At 42.4% G+C, this 21,147-nt stretch overlaps 1 protein-coding gene across 6 annotated transcripts in view; it reads right to left on the reverse strand.

Moving 5' to 3' along the window:
* TCEANC2 (transcription elongation factor A N-terminal and central domain containing 2) overlaps window positions 1-21,147 on the reverse strand; it is a 46,832-nt gene that overhangs the window by 10,932 nt on the left and 14,753 nt on the right. For 5 of the 6 annotated variants that reach the window (XM_046660488.1, XM_046660489.1, XM_046660487.1 and 2 more), the window contains exons 4-5: window positions 7,392-7,585; window positions 46-390 (exon numbers count right to left, since the gene is read on the reverse strand). In XM_046660488.1, coding sequence (XP_046516444.1) covers window positions 202-390; window positions 7,392-7,585 — 383 coding nt within the window. In that variant the 3' untranslated portion in view covers window positions 46-201. Of the gene's footprint in view, window positions 1-45; window positions 391-7,391; window positions 7,586-21,147 lie in introns of those variants that run through there. The other variant, XM_046660490.1, reaches the window with a different exon arrangement.

A 21,147-nucleotide genomic window follows, 5' to 3' on the forward strand; every position in this document is an offset into this window, starting at 1 on the left:
AGCACACTCCAGCTAATGAAGCGTCTCCTGCAGGCCCGTCTCCCAGGCTCTGTGTGTCCTCGGTCTGTCTGAAGGAATGGCACTAGGGGAAAATGGAGCACAGCCAGCACCAGCCGTCACCCAAACTCAAAAGAGTCTTTGAATGGCAGAGAGAGGCGCGTTCCCCTTTGTGCCCAGCCCAGGGCCGGAACCATCCTCAGGTCATTTTTTGTGGGTCTGTACAAACGTGCCGACCGGCAGTGAGCCGTCCTTCACCTGAGCCCGGATTTCGGCTCGGTGCTTTAATGTGAAGACCAGGGCTCTCACCGTCTGCCGGTAAGGCCCATTAATGAGGCGGGAGCAGAGATGAAACGTTTCCCGCTCAATATTTTCAACCAGTAGGTGATCCATCTAAAAAACAGCAAAATTATCAAATTAGGGCCTTGCATTGCATAAGGATTAAAAGCAAGAGAGGCTGGAGCACTCTGCTCAGAGGCCTCCATTAATCAACTGAAATTCAAGGACATCTACTTCCTGTCACAAGAGAAACAGGAAGAGCAAATTAATTCCACCCTGGCAATTAAGGAACAAGGCCATGTGCTTTGTGACAGGGACCTCATTCACAACCCCTGCCGGGTGGTAATATATGCCATTATGACAGGAAACCGGCCTGAACTAAGCAACGGGTACTGGGCCCCATACTTGACCAACCAGGAAACGAAGACCAAGGATAATAAATCAGTATAACAGTTTATACTTTTTTTTGTTTTCAAGTGCCTTTTAACCCATACAGCATTTTAGAAACACTGGGTCTGGATCCTAATATGTGTGTAGAGCAGTCCATAAATCACTTTTCACATTTAATGCTCACGACTCCTATTATCTCATTTTACAGATGAGGAAACAGGTTCAAAGGTAAAGAAAGGTTCAAGGTCTTACAACTGCTAGGAAGCAGAGCTGGGCCTCTGAGCAGAGCCCCGACTCCACAGTGCATGCTCCTCCCCTTTCACCATCCTGGCTGCCCCCTCCACCTTCTGAGAGACCAGCTGAATTTGGAGAGACCTCTGCAGGGTCAGCCGAGCAGAGGAGGTCCAGGGGACGGGACCTGGAGCAATGCTGGGGTGATCCGGAGCCCAGGCCCTCCTGAAGTCACAGACCTAATCACAGCAGGACAGGTCTGGGACTTTGTCCACACCATCTGGATCCAGGGCAGACTGGACTGTTGGTCAGGGACCCCCTCACCACCTTCCTTTCCAGACCCACCTGCCGCTATTCGCCTCCTAGTCCTGACCAGGGCCTAGCCTGAGCAAGCTATGCTGCATTCACAGGTCTCCACACGGGGCCCTGTTCCCCAGCAAGGCACCCTTCCCCGAGGAAACACTTTCCTAGGGGCATGTCAAAGCCTAGCTAAAAGCAGGAAGCAAAAAAGCAAACCTCAGCTCAAGGACTGAAGGCTCTTCTTCGGGCTGCCACACTGTCCTGAGCCTCCCTGAGTCATTTTCATCATGCATTATAATGATCTATTTTTTGAGTTTGTCTTCCCTGACAGTGAGCTCCTTGAAAACAGGAAACAAATTCCTCTCTCTCACTTCCTTTTTTCCCTTCACTCCTCCCCTACTACGCCACCGCTCATTCAAATACTTATTCAGCACCTACTATGTGCCAGGCTCTGTGCTTGGGCCGAGGAAAAGGCAGTGAAGGGGCCAGCACAGTCCCTGACTCCACGGAGAGCACAGCCCAGCTGGAGACAGCCGGCAATAGGGATTGTAAGTGACCTGAGTGCTAGGACAGGGGATAGCAGTGAGGGCTGGGGTGCAGAGCACCACACCAGTAAACACCAAGGGACCCAACCCCAGAAGGGAGAGCCCGGCTTGAGCAGGAAATGACGTGTGACCTGACACCTGGAGATTGAGTAGGATCGGGCCAGGTGAAGTGGCATTGGCTTTGTGACAAATTCACTGAGCTGCACATGCATCTTTTGTGTGCTTTGCTATATATATACTATCTTTCTATTTAAACAGAGAAGATAAAGGAAAAAATGCACCCAAATTAAAGAAGGATCACCTGACATTTGATAAAATGTCCTAACATAAAAGAGAGACCGGCAGAACAAAACAAATAGAAAAAAGAGACTTGAAAGACATAAGGACCAAGCAGGGAGCAGAACAGGACTGAGAGAGAGAGACAGAGAGAATGAACACCCAGGTCCAGACACCTGCCTGAGGGCAGCAGACAAGAGGTGCCCAGGGAGGTCTGTGGTCCTGATGACTGACTGATTATCCCCAGAGCTGTGCTGTAGTGAGTGGACTTGGGGCCATGGCTCTCCAGAACCCAGACTCCTCGAGCTTTTCACGGCCTCCTGGGTGGCGCTGAACTAGCCCTGGGCCTGAGAGAGCCTTGGAACCAGACTACTTTAGGAGGCTGGAAGGGTGGCTGTCTGTCTGCCCAGCACTGGTCCAGCAACATCTGCCAGAGAGGCTCCTTATGCCAGCGTGGGGCTCCGCATTCCAGTGTGATGACAGTCACTGACTGTTTAGAGATTTACTTAGTATAACAGTGTAACAGGCCAGAAAAAAGTCTCTTTTTTTTTGAGGGGAGTGGTTGTTAGAGGAAGAAGGGTGTACATGCATCTACAAACAGGACATGGCCATTCTGTCAAACTGTAATACCAAAAAAAATAAAGAACTCTGAGAGTGCCTTGGAATTCACATACCTGAATACTCATACACACTTCATCCAGCAAACACTTACTGAGTCATTACTCTGAGTCCAGCCTAAGCTGAGTACCGGAGGCATCAAGCAGAAAAGACCTGACTCCTGTCCTCCAGGAACTCACAGCCTAGAAAGGAGACAGTGCACAGAGGGCCGTGGGGCAGTGGGACAGGGGCCATACCAGCAATGTGATGGGAACAGGAAGCGAGCATCTCACAATTCTCACGTGTGCCTTCTGTTAAATGAAGGCAATGAGAAGGAAGAAATGAAGAAAAACATCAGTGTATTCCAGTGGAAATCACTTTATTTATTTACGTAAGGGAAAATGATTCACGTTGCACCCTTGTGTATAACAAGTTCACTGCACAAAGTGAAGAATGTCTATCTTATAATTGCCTTTGGATAACCCAAATCTACCCAAGTTGTTGTGTCCTTTCCAGTTGGTCCTAACCCGGTGCTTGGGGTAAGACCTTTTGGGGGAAAGGAGTGTCTCACTGAGACCTTGAGAAACAGGGGTTTTGCTGTGCGATGGATTTGTCTGAATGGGGATGGGAACAGGAATGCTGTAAGAAACGAGGCTGTATTTAGGAACCACGTCCTTTCTGTCTGTCTCTCACCATCTGCCTGGCTTCCTTCTCATAGGCTTTAGCTCCTATCCATCCACCTTACTCACTACCAATTCCAACTGCCTCACTCTCTCCCTCTATTCTACACATCTCTACCTACAGCTTCTGCTTCGTCTAACTCCTCCAGCATCCCTTCTGTTAACACTCCCACTGCTGTTTCCTTAGTTTTTCCTAGGTCACATTTCTCAGAGACAAAGAATCTGATTTGCCTTCCTTGTCTGTTCGTACCTGTGAGTTGAGTGTGTGTTACTCAGTTGTCCAATCCTGGACGAACAGGCTACAGTTGGGAGAAGATTTAAACACAACCATCTAGAGCTGTCTTTCATCAAGAATTCTGGACCCAGTGGGAAATGGTGCCATAATCAATTAGTGACGTCTGCCACCTCTGTAAGCTCTTAAAAAGCAAGGGAAGATGGCCTTCCTCATGTGTTTACCTGAAGTGCAGAACTTCCCACATTGTATTAACTACGTATTTGCCTATTGCCCTCAGAAGACTTGTGAGCCCCTCCAGGGCTGACACCATGCTGGATCCATTTCTAAATTCCCCATGCCTAGCATAGGTACTGGCACAGAGTAAGTGCTCAGTAAACATGTGTTAAATGAATGTCCTTTTCCCTTATGTACACCTCCCTCCTTTCCTGCTCTTTCAGTAACATCCTATACATAGCAGATAAAATATGAAATCTAATGTCTTTAGGAAAATCCCACCCCTCTTACAAAGGCTAGTTCACCTGCCATCTCTTCCATGAAACCTTTCCGGATTCTCCCATCAGATTTCACTGTTCCATCTTTTATGTGTCTAAACCACTTGCTAGTACCACTATTTCAGACATATTTCATCCTGCCTTATATTCAGATAGTCATTCACAGGCTGTCAGCCCGGAGACAGTAAGCTTTCTTAGGATCAGGAATGCATCTCATTTATGTTAGTATTCTCCCCTGGCACTAGTAGTAGCACTACTAAACATTTGTTGAATTAACTATCCACTGGAAGCAAACTTTGTATGAGTTTTCCAGTAGCATGACTGGATTTGTACATATCTACCCACAATCCTTTTTGACCACTTGAATACATTTATGAGAGAGCTGGTCAAAGCCAGAGGTGTAGTCTGAGGCCATTAAACAAAGAAAAACCTAACAGTCCCATATGGGGACGTACCCCTGACCTGGATCTCATTAGCACCATCTGACAACCAACTGGGCCAACCAACCAGTGTTTCATAACTCTTAATGATACAGGCTCACTTTGAGAATCAGGCTCATTTTTTTAATGACATAATAGGAAAATGATCACAGGCCGTGAGGTAGGAAGGAGAGTGGATAATGAGGTAGGGGAAGTAAGAGAATGGCACCACAGGAGATGTTCATATGAGGAGAGATCTAAGAGGCAAGGAAGAACACAAAAGATCCGGAAGGGAGAAAGTAAAGGGGAAGGGAGCGTGGGTCTCAACAATGGAGTTTTTATTCATCCATTCCATTATTCCAAGAACAAGGAAATAGTCCATGAATCTGGAAAGCAAGATCTGTAGAGTAATAAAGAGATGCACCTTTTGGCTATGTGTTCGTTCTTCATCTGTGGCTTTTACTACTAAAGGATATGACCAAAACAAGCAACATGGAAACATTTCTTCTACAAAAACGTAATGAGTGGATTTGCAGAAACACATGCTAAGATCAAATTGTAAAGGCTTTTTTTTAGTCTCTGGGCCAATAACTTACCCACTGGTTTACTACTGACTGATAAGGTACATTTGTGGCGATCTGACGTCTGATCTGAATGCACTCAACATTTGTTACTGTCAAAGACCAGACCCTGGATCAGATGGTTCATCGATCTACCCGAATATGGACATGTTTCAGATGACAATAGGTGCTAAGAGTTAACTCTGTAAAAGTGTTCATATTCTCTGACATGCCAAACTAATAAAAATACTATCAAATGCCGTTTATGCAAGGAAAAGAGATTGATTTTTTTGGCCAAGGAAGATGGTAAGATGCATACTTTTAATTTTTAAAATTTACTCTTTGGGAATAAAACCATTCAACTATGCTTAATCTGATATTTTTTCCAATTACATTGGAAGGCACTAACGAATGTATCACTTTTTTAACTTTGCTTTGTAACACTTGAGTGCTTACCACTTGATGTGCCATTTAAAGGATAATTAATGGATAAACTAAAAGGATAATTACTATGGAGTTTAATATAGCCGGCAAACTGCTCATTAATCCTTACAAGCATAGCTTCGTTATTATCATTTACTTAAAAAGATACCACAGGGAACTGGTATTTACCACCACATTAACTACACATTATATACCCATACACTATGTTTCTGCAATAATTCTGGTTTATTTAAAAAATAAACTTTATTTAAAATATCAAATAGCAAGTTTTGTTGGCTAATCAATACTCTGGAAAATTAGACTTACAACTTTCATATTTTTTTCTCTCTTCCAAGGGCTTAACATTCATATTAAAGCTTCCTTTAGGAAAAGTTAAGCAAACTTATAGCATATTAATTCACTGAACTATCAATAGACATTAAAAATGATAAACATAAAAAAATAAAGATATATACAAAAGGATATACAAAATGACAGTGATATTGATCAAGATTAAAAATACAGCACAAACATAAATAATTGTCAATTTTCTGCAATGTTATTTAAATAATCAATAAAAATATCTTATGGAACATTTGGCATATAATTGGCTCTTAAAAAATCTGGGATAACCATAACTTGCCCAGCATTCATTTAAAGAGCTATAATAATTTACCAAACAGGAAATGTACCAAAACGTTAAGATTATGTCTAGGTGGTAAGTTCAATGGTGATCTTATGTTTCCTTTCTATATTTTTCTTATTTTCTGTCATAACTTTATATTAAAAAACCCAAAACTTCACTTTTAAAAGGTAAATAATACACCACAAGTCCATTTGCCTTTCTTTTGTGGATGCATAATTGAGATAGAAAGGTTAAAATATTTTTTCAGAGAATGCAGTAACAGACCTAGCATTTACACCAGACTTCTGAATTGCTTCTTTTGTTAATAAATATAAATATGTATTCTTAAAGGATACTTTAATAGGGCTACCCTGAGAATAAGAAAAAATATGCATGTTATATGCCCGATTTTTCCAGAATATTGACTTATAAGAGTTGTTCGATGATGATGATTATTATCGTTAATAAGCAAAAATCCTTCTTCTAGCATGTGTACCTCAAACCACTACCATCATCTGAACTTTTAGTTATGAAGATGATAGGGATTGTGTCTAGCCAATTGATTACATGCCCTAAAACTAAAGGTATGAGTGTTGACAAAAAATGGGGAAGTACAGTCTTTTCAATAGATAGCTATGTATTTGCCAGTGATATTCCATAACAGAGTCTATCTCAGAATTTTTGCTTCAGTGGGAAGGGAAAGAATTTTAAATGGGAAGGAACCAGCATTCATTAACTGACTGGTTTTTTTTAAAGATTTTATTTTTCCTTTTTCTCCCCAAGCCCCCTGGTACATAGTTGCATATTTTTCAGTTGTGGGTCCTTCTAGTTGTGGCATGTGGGATGCTGCCTCAGCATGGCTTGAGGAGCAGTGCCATGTCCGCACCCAGGATCTGAAAAGGCGAAACTCTGGGCCACCAAAGAAGAGCGCGCGAATTTAACCACTCGGCCACGGGGCCGGCTGGCCCCCATTAACTGACTTCTAATCACCAGGCACTACACTATTCCTCTGTATAAATGGTTCATTTAATCTTTCCAATAATCTTGGGTGGTAGGAGTTATAATCCTCATTTTACACATAAAAAAAATCAAGCCTCAGAAATGTTACGGGATTTGCCTAAGGTATCACAACCAGTACACACTAGAGCCAGGGTTTGAATCCAGGTCTTGCTGGTTCCAAGCCTGCACTCTCTGTCACACTGGCTCCCAGAACGCTTACAAATCCAGAATACTTGAAAAAACAGAATAAAGCCACAGCACTAAGACTATGAAAGTTCATTATGAAAACATGAGGCTCATTGAACCAAGAGCACATAATACTCACATTCCGACCAGGACATTACCTCTAATTCCAAGGCTTCTGAGAGTAATTTCTGGGCTTTTTTCCGGAATGTCTCGGTTTTGGGATCACTTCGGACTTCAATAGAAGGTCTATCCAAATGTTTTTCAATGAAAGTTCTCCACTCAGTGTAAACTTCTCTGGCAAGACAAGCCACTTCTGAATCTGAGTGTCGACGCATCTTGTTCACAGTGTGACCTGGAACAAGAGAAGAGAAACCAAAGGAAAAACTGTTCCTCTCCTGAAAAGTACAGGACTAGATGGACTGATGTGCGGCACTTAGAAAGTCACTCACATACCTAAGGATATAAAGGCTCTTGTGCAAATGAAGACTCACATCTCAGAGGCTGAGATAACAAGCAGTCACTGGGGGGAATCAGTGGACTAGCCGATGCAACGAGCGATAAAATAGAAGCAAGATCGACAGACACTTAAAACGGGACAATGAAGGTACCACTCCTTAATCCAAAAACTGGAACAAAACAAAATGAATTAAACATTTATCTTGTCTTTTCAGTACATATTCTATTTCAGGACAAGCAAATAGCCCAATTATTGAATGAATGTTCTTTATTCAGCTAATAAATGTGAAACGATGGACAGAATTTAGAAAGTTTTGTAGCCCATGATGAAATAATTCATTCAGGTGACAGTCATCAGGGGATGAACTCATTTGATGAAAGGTTGATGGGGAAATTTATAGTGGAGGGATGAGCTGTCATCACCTGAACCACTGATCAATCTTAGCATCCTAGGAGTGGGACAATCAGACAGAAGTGGCACTTCACAGCCCAACTCTGAAGCTGTCTTGCACCCTCCTCCCACAGAAAAGATGAACAAGAATCTAACTAGTCATTAAAGTTAACCTCCAGTTCATAGAAAATATGAGAGTCAGAGGGGCGAGTTAAATTACAGTGCAAGGAAAAGACAAATCCAGAAGGTAGGACATTGTACAGGACAACAGACCTGGTTTCTTCAACAGCCAATGGCATCTTCTTAAAAAGGGAGTAAGGTTATGGACTGCTAACAGATTAAAACAGTCTTTTGAGACCAAACTACCAAATGTGATGTGTGATTCAAATCCTGATTGGAACAAATCAACTATTAAAAGATATTTTGTGATAAACAAGGAATATCAATATACACTAGATATTAAAGTATACCAAGGAATTATTATTGATTTTGCTAAGACTGATAATGGCATTGTGGTTATATAAGAAAATATCCATATTTTTTAGAGATGCATACTGAAGTATGTAGAGCTGAAATGACAAGAGATTCTGCTTTAAAATACTTCACTAACAGCATAAAAACACAAAAAAGGGAAAGATGAAGTAAGCGGGACCAAATCCTAATAGCTATTGAATCTGAGTGAAGGGCATATGGGGGTTTGTCTTATTATTCTATTTTTGTCTAAGTTTGAGATTTTCATAATAAAAATGGAAAAAAGAGAAGGGTCAAAAAATATCAATAAGCAGAAGTACTTAGATAAAAATAAATACATAGAAAAGCCAAAGAAATTGACTAAACACTTAAAATTAAAAGTTCCAAAAGTAGAAGATAGATATATTTTTAAGATAGATATATTTTTTTAAAACAATAGCTTTCTTATGTTAGCAATAATCAGTCAGAATACAAGAGGGGAAAACTCCTGCTTAAACAAGTAAAAACCATAAACCACTCAGCAATACCTTAACAAGAGGGGGCGTGCGAGTGTGCCCACGTGCTGTTTGTGTGTGTGCCCATGTCCTTCGTAGCTCTGGAACGCCTCCTTCTCCACCTCTATGCCCATTGCCCTTGCCTTAGGGCATGTCACCTCCAGATGACTCCGACAGCCCCCTGCCTAGCTGCTCTGCCTCAGTCTGGAACACCTTCATGCCATCTGCCACACTGCAGCCAAAGCAGCCTTTGTTTAACTTTATTATTTTCTCTTTTAGAGACCTTTTTCTAAAACATAAATCTGACCATTTCACTCCTCTACTTAAATCTTTCAATCCTATATTCAAACTCTTATCTTGTCACACACCCTTCACAATCTGCCACCCTCCCACCTGCTTTCTAGCCTCGTTTCCAGTTACCATCCCACTGTCATCCTATACTCCAGTTATTTGCAGCTCTTACAACAATTCAATATTTTTTCTCATCTCTTTACTTTTGAACATATACTTCAATGAACATTCTGTCTGCCTGGAATACTCTTTCTTCCCTCCTCATCTGGTTAACTTCCCTTCTGCTTTTAAGACTCAGTTCAGGAGTCCCCTCCTCCAGGAAGTCTTCCTTAACACCCTCAGTCTTGGTTGGTAGCCCTCTTCTGTACTTCCTTTGCACCTTGTGCTTCTGCTCATAACAATAATTATTATAATTGTAATTATGTGATCAGGTCTCTCTCTTGTCCACCAAAGAGAGCTCCCTGAAGGCAAGAGCTGTGACACATTCATCTCTGTATCTCCAGCAGAGACCATAGAGGCAGGAGGTGGGGTTGGGATAGTGGGTGTTCAGTAACCGTTGGTGGAATGAGAGACCCATAGAATAACACACATTTTTACTAAAACATATAACAGAAAGTCCAAATGAAAGGGGAAAATATACCATGTACCATGTTATATGATAGAAAGATTAGTACAAAGATGCCAATAAAGAAATTAATTTGTAGATTTAATGTAATCTCAATCAAAAATCTCAATACGCTGTTTTTATTAGAAAACATCCAAATATTTTTGGGCATTTTAGAAATATAAATGAGCAAGAGTAAAACATACTGTTTTGGGAAAGAGGAATTATGAGGTATAACTAGCCTTATCTTATAAGTTATTAGGACATTCTAAAACAAGAAGAATTAAAACTATATGGACTGGGACCAAAAAAATAGATGGATAGATTAACGGAATAGAAAATGAAGCTCAGAAATAGACCCTATTATAAGTAAAGTTTAATATACAATACAAGAGGCATCACTGAACACAAAGAACTGGAATAGGATTTAAACTTGGGAAAATGGGCAAAACCTTTAGAAACTTTCTCAGATTACGCCAGCTGCATAGCTCAATGCCTGCTCGATTCATCTACTCTCCACTCATTTACTGAAGGCCTACTCTCGAGGCATCTCACTCGGTTCTAGTCATGCAAGGCTGAACAAGAAACTGTCCTGCTTGAAAGGTTCTGTGAAGAGCATCCTGGAGGTAAAAAAGAAACGTAATTTTTTCCACTGTTTTTTTGAGGAAGATTAGCCCTAAGCTAACATCTGCTGCCAATCCTCTTTTTGCTGAGGAAGACTGGCCCTGAGCTCACATCCGTGCCCATCTTCCTCTACTTTATATGTGGGATGCCTACCACAGCATGGCTTGACTAGTGGTGCGTAGGTCTGCATGTGGGATCCGAACTAGTGAACCCCAGGCTGCTGAAGCAGAATGTGCGAACTTAACTGCTGTGCCACCGGGCTGGCCCCAAAAGAAACAATTTTCAAGGGAAGACAAGAGTCTTTAACTTCTCACTCTAACCAATTATCTATGGAGAATTTTTCTCTAGCCTTTCTACTGCCCAGGAGAAGGAGGACATCACCACTCATCACAAGGAGGAGAGGGAGGGGGGAGGAATGCAGAGCACTCGTTAGAAACGTCTCAGGGTGCTTCCTCACTGGCAATGCTTCTGAGGCACACAGCACTTAACAGTTGAAGTCACTACTTGATACTTTCCTTTTCTGGGTGGAATATCCTTGAGATTATTCATTTAGAAAACAATTTTTTGTGCTGTTGGTCACTGTTGTAGATGCTAAAAATAGAAAGATAAATGAGACACTGCAGGACCTCAAAGACCTAAATTCAAGGCACTTTAATACTTTTACTGAGCACCTACTTTATGCCTGGTGCTGAGGGTACAGAGATGAATGAGACACAGTCCCTGGAATTTAACCCACTTCTCACTGCCAAAGTGTGCAAAGAAGATATGTGTACAAAAATACTCATTGCAAGAGTGTTTGTGGTAGTGAAAAACTAGAAACAACCTATAAGCTCATCATTAAAGGTCCAATTGGTTAAATAAATTATAGTCCATTCAAACAATGAGTACTCTGCAGCCATTAAAGATTGGAATAGCTTTACATGTAGCAACATGGAAAGATTACTTTATCCAGGTTCTCAGAAAAGCAAGCACAGGACGAGCCAATATTTGCTTTTAAAATTACATTTGTGCAAAGACATAAACACATATATTTGTTTATATGCAGAGAAAAAAAGTCTACAGGAATTTTAATGAAATTATTAACAGGGGTCTCCTCTGCAGCAGGACTGTGTCTATCTCCACAGTTCAGCTCACCATCTTGAGGATCGGTTCAGCCTGGGAGCCATGTGAACCTGCTGAACATGCAGGCTGTGCTCTAGCAGAGGGGCACTCAGATTCTTTGGAATAGAGAACCCTCCCTTCATGTGTTCTCCATCTTATCCTTTTCTTTCTCAAAGAAAGGCACTGTTGATCCAGCTTTATATATGAGAAATGAAGACACAAAAGTCCCTCAAACAGAAAGTCCTTCTACTTGTCGAATCCCATGGAACTTCTCCATCCTGACGTTACTTGATCCCTCTGTGGCATCTGACACAGCTGCCTTCTTCCTTCTGAAATACTCTCTTCCACTGCTTTTTGAAATACCACCTGTTACTGGTTCTCCTCATCCTTCTCTCTCTCTTCTACTGGCTGCATACGTCTTGCCCAACCTTTAATTACCTGTGAACCCCAGCTGGGGCACTGTCCTTGGCCTCTTGTCTTCTTTCTCCGCCTGCTTTCCCTGAGTAATCTTACCCACTCCTGTGGTGCAACTTACATCTACAAGCAGCTGACTCTCAAACATGCATCTCCAGCCCAAAAGCTCTCACTGAGCACAAGACCCAAGTATCCAGTCCCCTACTGGACACCTCCACCTGCTTATTTTGCAAGTACCTCTAACTCAACATTTCTAAAAATGGAAAAATGGAACTTGTTATTATCCCCCTCAGTCCCTCCTCCTGTATTTCTTGTCACCCAATGGCACCACCATTCACTCATCATTTTAGCCTCCTTAGTATTTCTTACACCTTTTCCTTTCCTCTTCACCTCCTTCTCCATCCCCACTGCTGCCCTGATTCAGGTCCCCATCGCCTCTCCACAGGCCTACTGCAATGATTTACAACCAATCTTTGTCCCCGGTCTGGCCTTCTCCAATTCATCCTCTATACTAAAGTCAAAATAACCTTTTTAAAACACAATTTGATTGCATCATTCCCTTACCAAAAGCCCTCCGATGGCTCCCTCCATTGCCGTCAAATTAATTCCTAAGTACAGTATTCAAGTTGTCAATGAGCTGGAGCCTTTGCCTTACCTCTCACCATGGCACCCTCCTCCCTCCCTTCCTTCACCTCCAGCTCTCCTACCCCATGCCTCCCTGTGCTAAGTTCTAGCCATAGAGAGAGGCTTGCACAACCTTGTTTTGGGTCAGGCTGTCTGGCCATCTTACATTTCTGTGCCTTAGCTCACACTGTTCCCTCTGTCTAGGAGATTTAAATGCCTACTTTCCCCACTGAACTGTAAACATCTTGTGGGCAGAACCCCATACCTCACTCCAAGTTATATTCCCAGCTCCCAGCCTAGTGCCCAGCACAGAACAATCAATAAATGTTCGCTGACCTGAATTAAACAGTTAAATAAAAAACCATTTACATTTGCCTTTCAAATTGGGTTAGTACTGACATTTGAATATAGATGCAGTTGACTGCGAAAATCACACAATTACAAACAAAATAACGGAACTATACCGTAAAGAACTGAATCCAAAGGCGCTGGGGAAATGAAAAGTTTTTAATTCTTACCTATTGCTAAAAGTTCTTCCTGCTGATACTCCAGATTTCATATGAATTATCTCATTTAACTTTTACAACTAAACAGTGAATTAAATACAATTATTATATCTCTTTTTACAAATGACAAACTGAATCTCAGCAAAGTAACTTGCCCAAGATCTCACAGGGAGTTAAGTGTGGAAGCCAGGATTTGAACACAAGCAGCCTGACCCCAGAGCCTGTACACTTAACCCCTAATGCCCTGTATTTCTCTGTTATTCGGGACTGCACACAGGGAGTGTTCAATCAAGCTCTGTTGAGAGAACGTGGTTAACCTTCACATTCCCAAGTCCGAAGAGCACAGGTCCTGAGAGGTAGCCAAAGGGCAGAAGGCTCTGACTCTCAGGCCAGGGCAGTGGAATCACTGTTGTTGGCCTGCGGGTGCAGTACATCCTGCAGATTCTCCCAGAGGAGCCCCACCCAGACTGGTCAGCAGGCTCTGCCAACATCAGCAAAACCATCCCAGGAATGGCAGGGCTATAAGGGAGCCCAGGGGATGCAAGATTTGTCAGCAAGAGGGTGAAAGCAGGAAGACTGACAGCAGGAAAGACAGTTGGTCTGAGGCAGGAAAAGAGAAGAGAGGGGTCTAGGGAATCTTCTAGAAAAAACAAGTCAAAATCATAAAGTTTAGATCACAAAGGGAATTTCATGATAACAATAATTAGTTAGCCACTGTGCTGAATGCCCTATATACCTTAACTCATTGAGTCCTCAGGACAGCTGTCTGAGGTAGGCGCTATTATGATTCTCTGTTTTACAGGTAAAGAACCTGAGGAACTAAGAGGCTAAGTACCTTGTGCAGGACATGGCAAGTAAGAGGCAGGGCCAGGCTTCAAACAGAGGCAAGCTGGCTCTAGAGCTTAGGTGTTAACCCTATACCACTGTCTCTGGTGATCATACAGTTCGACCTCCTCCTGACTCAGATGAAAAAAATGAGGCTCCATGACCTTTCCCCAAGGTCACAAGTTGGTCAGTAGCTACATCAAGGAAGTTAATGATCTGCAAAAAGTCATTATTTGCTCCATGAAGTTTATGTTTTGCAGCAAGCAGTGCCACTGGCTGGTCTCATGATCTAGGTCAAGCCCCTGGGTTTAAGGGTAGGGGTTTCTGCATCCCAGCACACTGTTAAGATAAATTCCCTGCAGGAAGCAGGTTTTTGCTCCTTTAACAAACATTACCAAATACTAGGTATGTACCAGGCGCTGTGTGCACCAGGCCCTGTGCTAGACATTGGGACAGAATGTTGAGCAGGCCACAGCTCTGCACTCGAGGAGCTGCAGGGAGGTCTAGGTACAGGAGAAGGCAGCTAAACAAAAACAAACGCACGAAAGTGTTACAGGTCCGGGACAGTACTGAAGGCGGAACACCAGGGAGGACCCAAAGGACAGAGGAGTCAACTCGGCTGGCAATTCTTGTCCTGAGTCTTCACAATGACTCAAGGAGACAAGACTCACACAAGCAGAGTGGACGACAGCATAGAACCTGAAAAAGCCTGGCATAATTCGAGGGCTGTGGTTGACAAAATAATGGTCCCCAAAGATACCCATGCCCTAATCCTCAGAGCCTGTGAATATGTTACCTCATGTGGAAAAGGAACTTTGCAGATGTGATCAAGCTTAAGGATCCCGAGACGGGGAGATCAGCCTGGATTATCTGGGTGAACCCAATCTAATCACATGAGTTCTTAAAGGTAGCAGAGACAGAAGCGTGGGTCCGAGAGATGAGGTGTGAGAAGAATTTGACCCACCAGTGCTAGTTCTGAAGATGGAGGAAGGAACCACAAGCCATGGAATGTAGGTGGCTTCTGGAAACTGAAAAAGGCAAGGGAACAGATTCTCCCCTAAGTATCCAGAAAGGAATGTAGCCCTGCCAACACCTTGATTTTATTTTATTTTATTTTATTTTTTCTGCTTTATCTCCCCAAACCCCCCCTGTACACTGTTGTATATCTTAGTTGCAGGTCCTTCTAGTTGTGGGATGTGGGACGCCACCTCAACGTGGCCTGACGAGTGGTGCCATGTTCACGTCCAGGATCCGAACCCTGGGCCGCCGCAGCAGAGCGCGAGAACTGAATCACTCGGCCACGGAGCTGGCCCCCAACACCTTGATTTTAGTTCCTTGAGACCCATACCAAACTTCTGACCTACCAAACCAAAAGATAATAAATCTGTGTTGTTTTAAACCACTAATTTTGCAGCAATTTGTTACGGCCTTATTCCTAGAAAATAATACAGGAGCTTATAAGTAGTCCAGGATTACTGAAGCAATGGGAAGCTGTGGGACAACCTGAGAACAGAAGGCCACTTGAAAGGTCTTTGCCACTAACTTATTCCATGACCTTGGGCAAGCCATTCATTCACTCACTCACTAACTCATGCATTCATTCAACAAACATTTTTAGCTTCACATAGAAGATTATGTTTTATCCGGGTTTGGAAGGACAAGCAAGAGCTTGCCATGGACAAAGGTGCATCTTTAGGTTTCAGGAGGTGGCACGACAAGGTATAAGAACATCTTAGCTTTGCTGTTTATTATCTAGTTTTCTGACCTGGGGCAAGTTACTTCAAACTCTCTAGGGGTCAGCTTGGTGGTGTAGCAGTTAAGTTTGCACACCCTGCACTGGTGGCCTGGAGTTAGCTGATTCGGATCCCGGGCACAGACCTAGCACCACTCATCAAGCCATGCTATGGAGGCACTCCCCATATAAAGTAGAGGAAGATGGGCACTGATGTCAGCTCAGAGCCAGTCTTCCTCAACAAAAAGAAGAGGATTGGCAGCGGATGTTAGCTCAGGGCTAATCTTCCTCAAAAAATACATATATAAATAAAAAATAAGAAAATAAAATAAAATCTCCAAAAAAACCCCTCTCTAAGCCTCAGTTTCACAGTTGTAAAATGGAGAAGTTAATAACATTTACCTTACAGAATTGTCATATGGATCAAATGAATTCATAGATGTGAAAACACTTTGTAAGTATATGGTTTTTTGTAGTTGTTAATGAATCATAAATGAAAACACATCTCTGAAACCAGATCAATATGACTGACATAAAACTGTCCCCGGAAAATTCACATCTACAGTATTGCAGAAGTGGAGGACGCTTGCTTACCAGCGCGAGAGGGCAAGGCCTCACTCCACTGCCTCATCAGTCCTTCACTCCCTGGTCCTTGGCCACTGGTTTCCTTTACAATGAAGGTATCCAGTCACAGGGGTTCCATTAAGTGCCAGGTCTGAAGGCTTTTGCCCAGCTGGCCCTCAACTTCCCAGGCCACTGGGAACAGTGAGGCCACTCATTTGCCCTGCTTCTTAAAGCAGTCTCCTCCTTGGCCCGCATGTCACTGTGCTGCGCTGGCTCTCTTCCTCTCTCTCATTACACTCCCTCTGCCTCGTCACTGGCTCCTCTTCCTCCTCCCACTTCCCCACCATGGATATTCTCCCAAGTTCAATCCTTCAGCTCTTAATCTTTTCTTTCACTCAGAGAATTCATCCACTTAAGTGATTTTACGTGAAGGCTTCCAGGCAAATAACTTCCAAATATGTATTTTTAGTCTAAATCTCTCACTTGAGCTTCAATCCTACATCTCTAACTGCCTGCTGGACATTTCCACGCAAAGAGTTTATGTCAGAGTAAAACAATAGGGATGTTAACAAAAATGAGAATATTAGGAGAAAACTCACATTTCAGGTACACAAGAAAAGGCACTAAATTCTCATTTGAAAGAGTGAGCTTGAGCAGATGGCAGAACCCACAGAGATGGTCCAATAACAGAAAGACACATATGGCTGGGGTCCAGGGCACAATGGCAGTCTGCTAACCGAGAAAGAACACTGCCCCAGGAGACCCGGGTCCCCATTAGATCTCCGGTGCTACGTCACTATGTGGCCCTGGGTAAGTCACTTCATCTCTCTAGGTCTGAGTTTCCTCGTTTATAAATTGAGGTAGCTAAGTGGATTTAAAAGCATTATGACATTGACATTTATAAAACTCAGAAACAGATAACAAAAGTTATAAGATCTCAAAAGCAGTGGACAAAGAACACAAACAATTCACACAAAAAGGACAAAGGACCAATAAACACATAGAAAACAATTCATTCTATGGAGCAAATGAAAACAAGATGCTATTTTTACCTATTAAATCAGTAAGATTTTTTAAAAATGGTAGGGATGTAAATTAGAACAACATTTCTAAAAATCTAAGATTCAAAAATGGATCAAGACAGGAGATGCGTACCCAAGGGCTGTGTCAATTAAGGCCTCAGGTTGGAGAAGTGGACAAGCTCTCTAGCTAAGTGCTCTAAAGCAGCAGCCAAAGACTGAGCTCTGAGCTTTATGGAAAGGCATCCCCTGTTAGGGGACAGGAGACAAAGACTGAAGAAACAGAAGAAGGCAAGAAACAGCAATGCAGAAAGTTAGAAAGAGTGATGGAAAAATCATGTTTGAGTCTGTCATTTTCATTCATTTGATGAATATATCCAGAGCTCCTGCTATGTGCCACACTAATGCTTGAAGTGCACTGGTGAATAAAATATATTGCTTGGTCCTGCTGGCAAAGAGTTACTGTTTAGTAAATAAAAAATAAAGAAGTAAATAATAAGTAATTACAAACTCAGATAAGGGTTATGGAGGAAACAAACATCTAGATAAAGAATTGGCAACAAGTTCAGTGTCATTTATTTTGACAGAAAAGAGAGTAAACCAATGGTCTCAAATTCATGGTTCTGGGAAGATGAGAACTGAGACAAGACTATTGGATTTGGATAGAATGAAATCACTCATGTCCTGAGAGAGCACAGTAGGTATGGGAAAAGCCAGCATGGAAAGGGTTTAATGAAGGAGTAGGGGGGCAGAAAGGGGAGATGTGATTATCAATCGTTTTTAAAGGAATCTGGCTATAAAAAGAGGAAGAGAGACAAGGTGTCTGGGAGAGATGGCAGACAAGTAAAGCAGAAGGTCTGAGTGTGTCTGAAGGCAGAAAGAGCAGACGGAGAGGGAAAGGTGAACAAAGTGAGAGGCATCTTGGCGCCCTCACCTCCATCGTCAATCCTTGCTTGGTCTGGTCCATTCTTCCTGATAAGGTCTCTCCACAAACCTGTCACTCAACAGGTTAGTTTTCTCCTGTTTTAAAAATCAGAACTTTCTTCAACCACACATTCCCTCTCTGATGTTGCCACCTCTCTCTTTTCTTTCAACACCAAACTTGTTGAAAGAGTTATCTATTTTCAGTTTCATTTCCTTACCTCCTCCTCACTCCTCAAACTTCTGTCCCTAACCTTGCCTTTGAAACTGTCCTTACCAAAATCATTAATGGCCTTACTTTGCAAAATCCAATGTGGAATTTTCAGAATTGGCTTTTTTGGCCCTTTGACAACAACGGACACTGCTGACCAGTTCCCCCTTGGAAACGTCCTTCCCATTCCATGGCAGCATTCTCTCCTGTTTCCTTTCTGTTTCTCTGGTCACACCTTCTCAGTCTCCTTCTACAAGTCTCTTAAATATTGGTGTGCTTCAGGATTTGGGACTCGGCTTTTTGCTTTTTTTATATACTCTCCCTGGGTAAGCTTATCTATTTCCATTGCCTCAACTTCTAACTATATGCTAACAATGACTCTCAAGTATCTATTTGGTCTCTCCTTAGCTTCAGCCTTGTACATCCAACATCCTTTGGACATTTCCTCTTGCATGTTCCAGAGTATGTCAAACACAGTAAGTCTAAAACTGAAGTTAGTCTTCCCTCTACCTCCAAACCTGCTGGTCCCTATCTTAATGAGAAGTACTGCCATCCATCTACTTGGGCATATCAGAAACCTGTGCCTCAGCCTTTACTCCTTTATCTTCATTTCCAACATCCAATCAATGTCTAGGTTGGATTTTACTCCTTTTATGCCTCTTGATTCCAACCACATTTCTCCATCCCCATGATGACTATCCCATCCAGGCCACCTTTATTTCTCATCCAGATGTTTTAATAGATTCCTAACTGGGCTTCCTACCTGTAGGTTTGCTTCTCTCCAACACTGTTCCCACATGGCAAAAGGACAGATTTTTCTAAAATGCAAATCTGAATGTGTCACTCCTCTCTTCAAAAGTCTTCAATAACAACCACTTACTATCTTCAGGATCTCAGGCTTTATGGTAGACTAAAGTCACCTTTTCTCTGCAATATAACTAGATTCTGGACAAAAGTCACCTCGTTTCCTCCTCCAAAAAAGTAAGCAGAGGCTGAAGGGGTGGGGTTATCCTAAGAGGCGATGTTGAGAGCTGCACTGCTGAAAGACTTAGCTTTGGCCAGTGGTGATGTGGCAGAGTTAATCCTGGGACTCTGATCCTGAGCTGGGATCCCTGAGAGGGGTGCTAAGGTATTCCAGGTCAGAAGTGGCCCTTCACTATTGGCAGAAACAAAAAAATAAGCTAATCGCCTCTAGAGGGAAGCTTCTCCAATTTAGCCCCACAGAATTCCCACAAATTGAAATAAAATAATGAGCTCACAACCAAAAGTCAACAAGCACACGGGAAGGCAAGCACCATGAGAGTCAGCAGAAACAATAAACAACAGAGTTAAATCCCCAAAGACTACAACCATTAGAACAGCCAGATAAAGAATACAGAAGAACTAAACACTAAACGTTTAAGGAAATAGAAGGTATCATCACAAGAATATACAAAAAATATTTAAGAGACAGATTTAGGGGAAAAAAGGAAATGTAAAAAACGTAAAACAGTTTTTGAAATAAAGAACTCAAAGAACAGGTTAAAAAGCAGATTAGAGTCAGACAAAGAGAGAATTAGTCACTTGGAAGATATGTATCTGAAGAAATTGTCCAGAATTCTGCAAGAGACAAACAGGCAAAATTATGACAGACAAGCTAAGAGGTATGGAAAATAACATGTCTAACATACTTCTAATTGTAGAATCCCAAAACAAAGGAAAAGAGAGATGAAAGAGAGGCATTTTTTAAGAGATAATAGCTGTATAATTTCTACAAATGAACATCAATCTGCAGATCCAGGAAGCATAATATATCTAGATTAAATCAAAAGAAACACATACTATGGCAGCCAGTCTACAAGATAGCCCCCAGTGATCCTCACCTCTTGGTATTCATAACCCTGTGTGGCTGCCTCCCAAACTGTACCAGGATTTGTCTGTGTGATCACCAGAATATGAGAGAAGTGACAGCACATCACTTCCAAGATTAGGTTATAAAAGACACTATGACTTCCATCTTGGTTGTTCTCTCTTGGGTCACTTGTTCTGGGGAAAGTAAGCTGTCGTGTCATGAGCAGCCTTAAGGAGAGGCCCTCATGATGAGAAACTGAGGCAATCCCATGAGTGAGCCATTTTGAGCCCTGGTCAAGCTTTCAGATGATTGAAACCCCAGCCAACAGTTTGACTGCAACCTCTTAAGAGACTGTGAGCCAGAACCACCCAGATAAGCAGATCCCAGAGTCCTGACTCTCGGAAACACTGTGTGAGACACCAAATACTTAAGCTGCTAAATATTAGGGTAATTTTTACACAGGGATAGATAACTAATACACAAGCTAAGACAAAACCATTATGAATGGCTCACAAAAAGCCTTCTCCATCTTGTCCAGACGGCTTCTCCAGCTTCACTTCTTGCTACACTCTCTCCAGCTGATTACATTTCAAACACACCAAACTTTTAGTTTCTGGAATGCATCATGTTCTCTCCCACCTCCAGCCCTCTGTATGGCTCACATGATGCACCTCCTGCCTGATAATTCAATACCTTCCCTTCCCTTCTCCTCCCAATGCATATAGTCCTTTGGCTAACTTCTCCCCATCATCAGAGCACTCATCACATTGTATGACAAAGTCTTGTTAAACTGTATGTCCTTCCATTAGACAGCAGGCTCCAAAAAGGCGGGGAC

This window comes from Equus quagga, chromosome 5 (assembly GCF_021613505.1).
Source record: "Equus quagga isolate Etosha38 chromosome 5, UCLA_HA_Equagga_1.0, whole genome shotgun sequence".
Taxonomy (NCBI): Eukaryota; Metazoa; Chordata; class Mammalia; order Perissodactyla; family Equidae; genus Equus; species Equus quagga.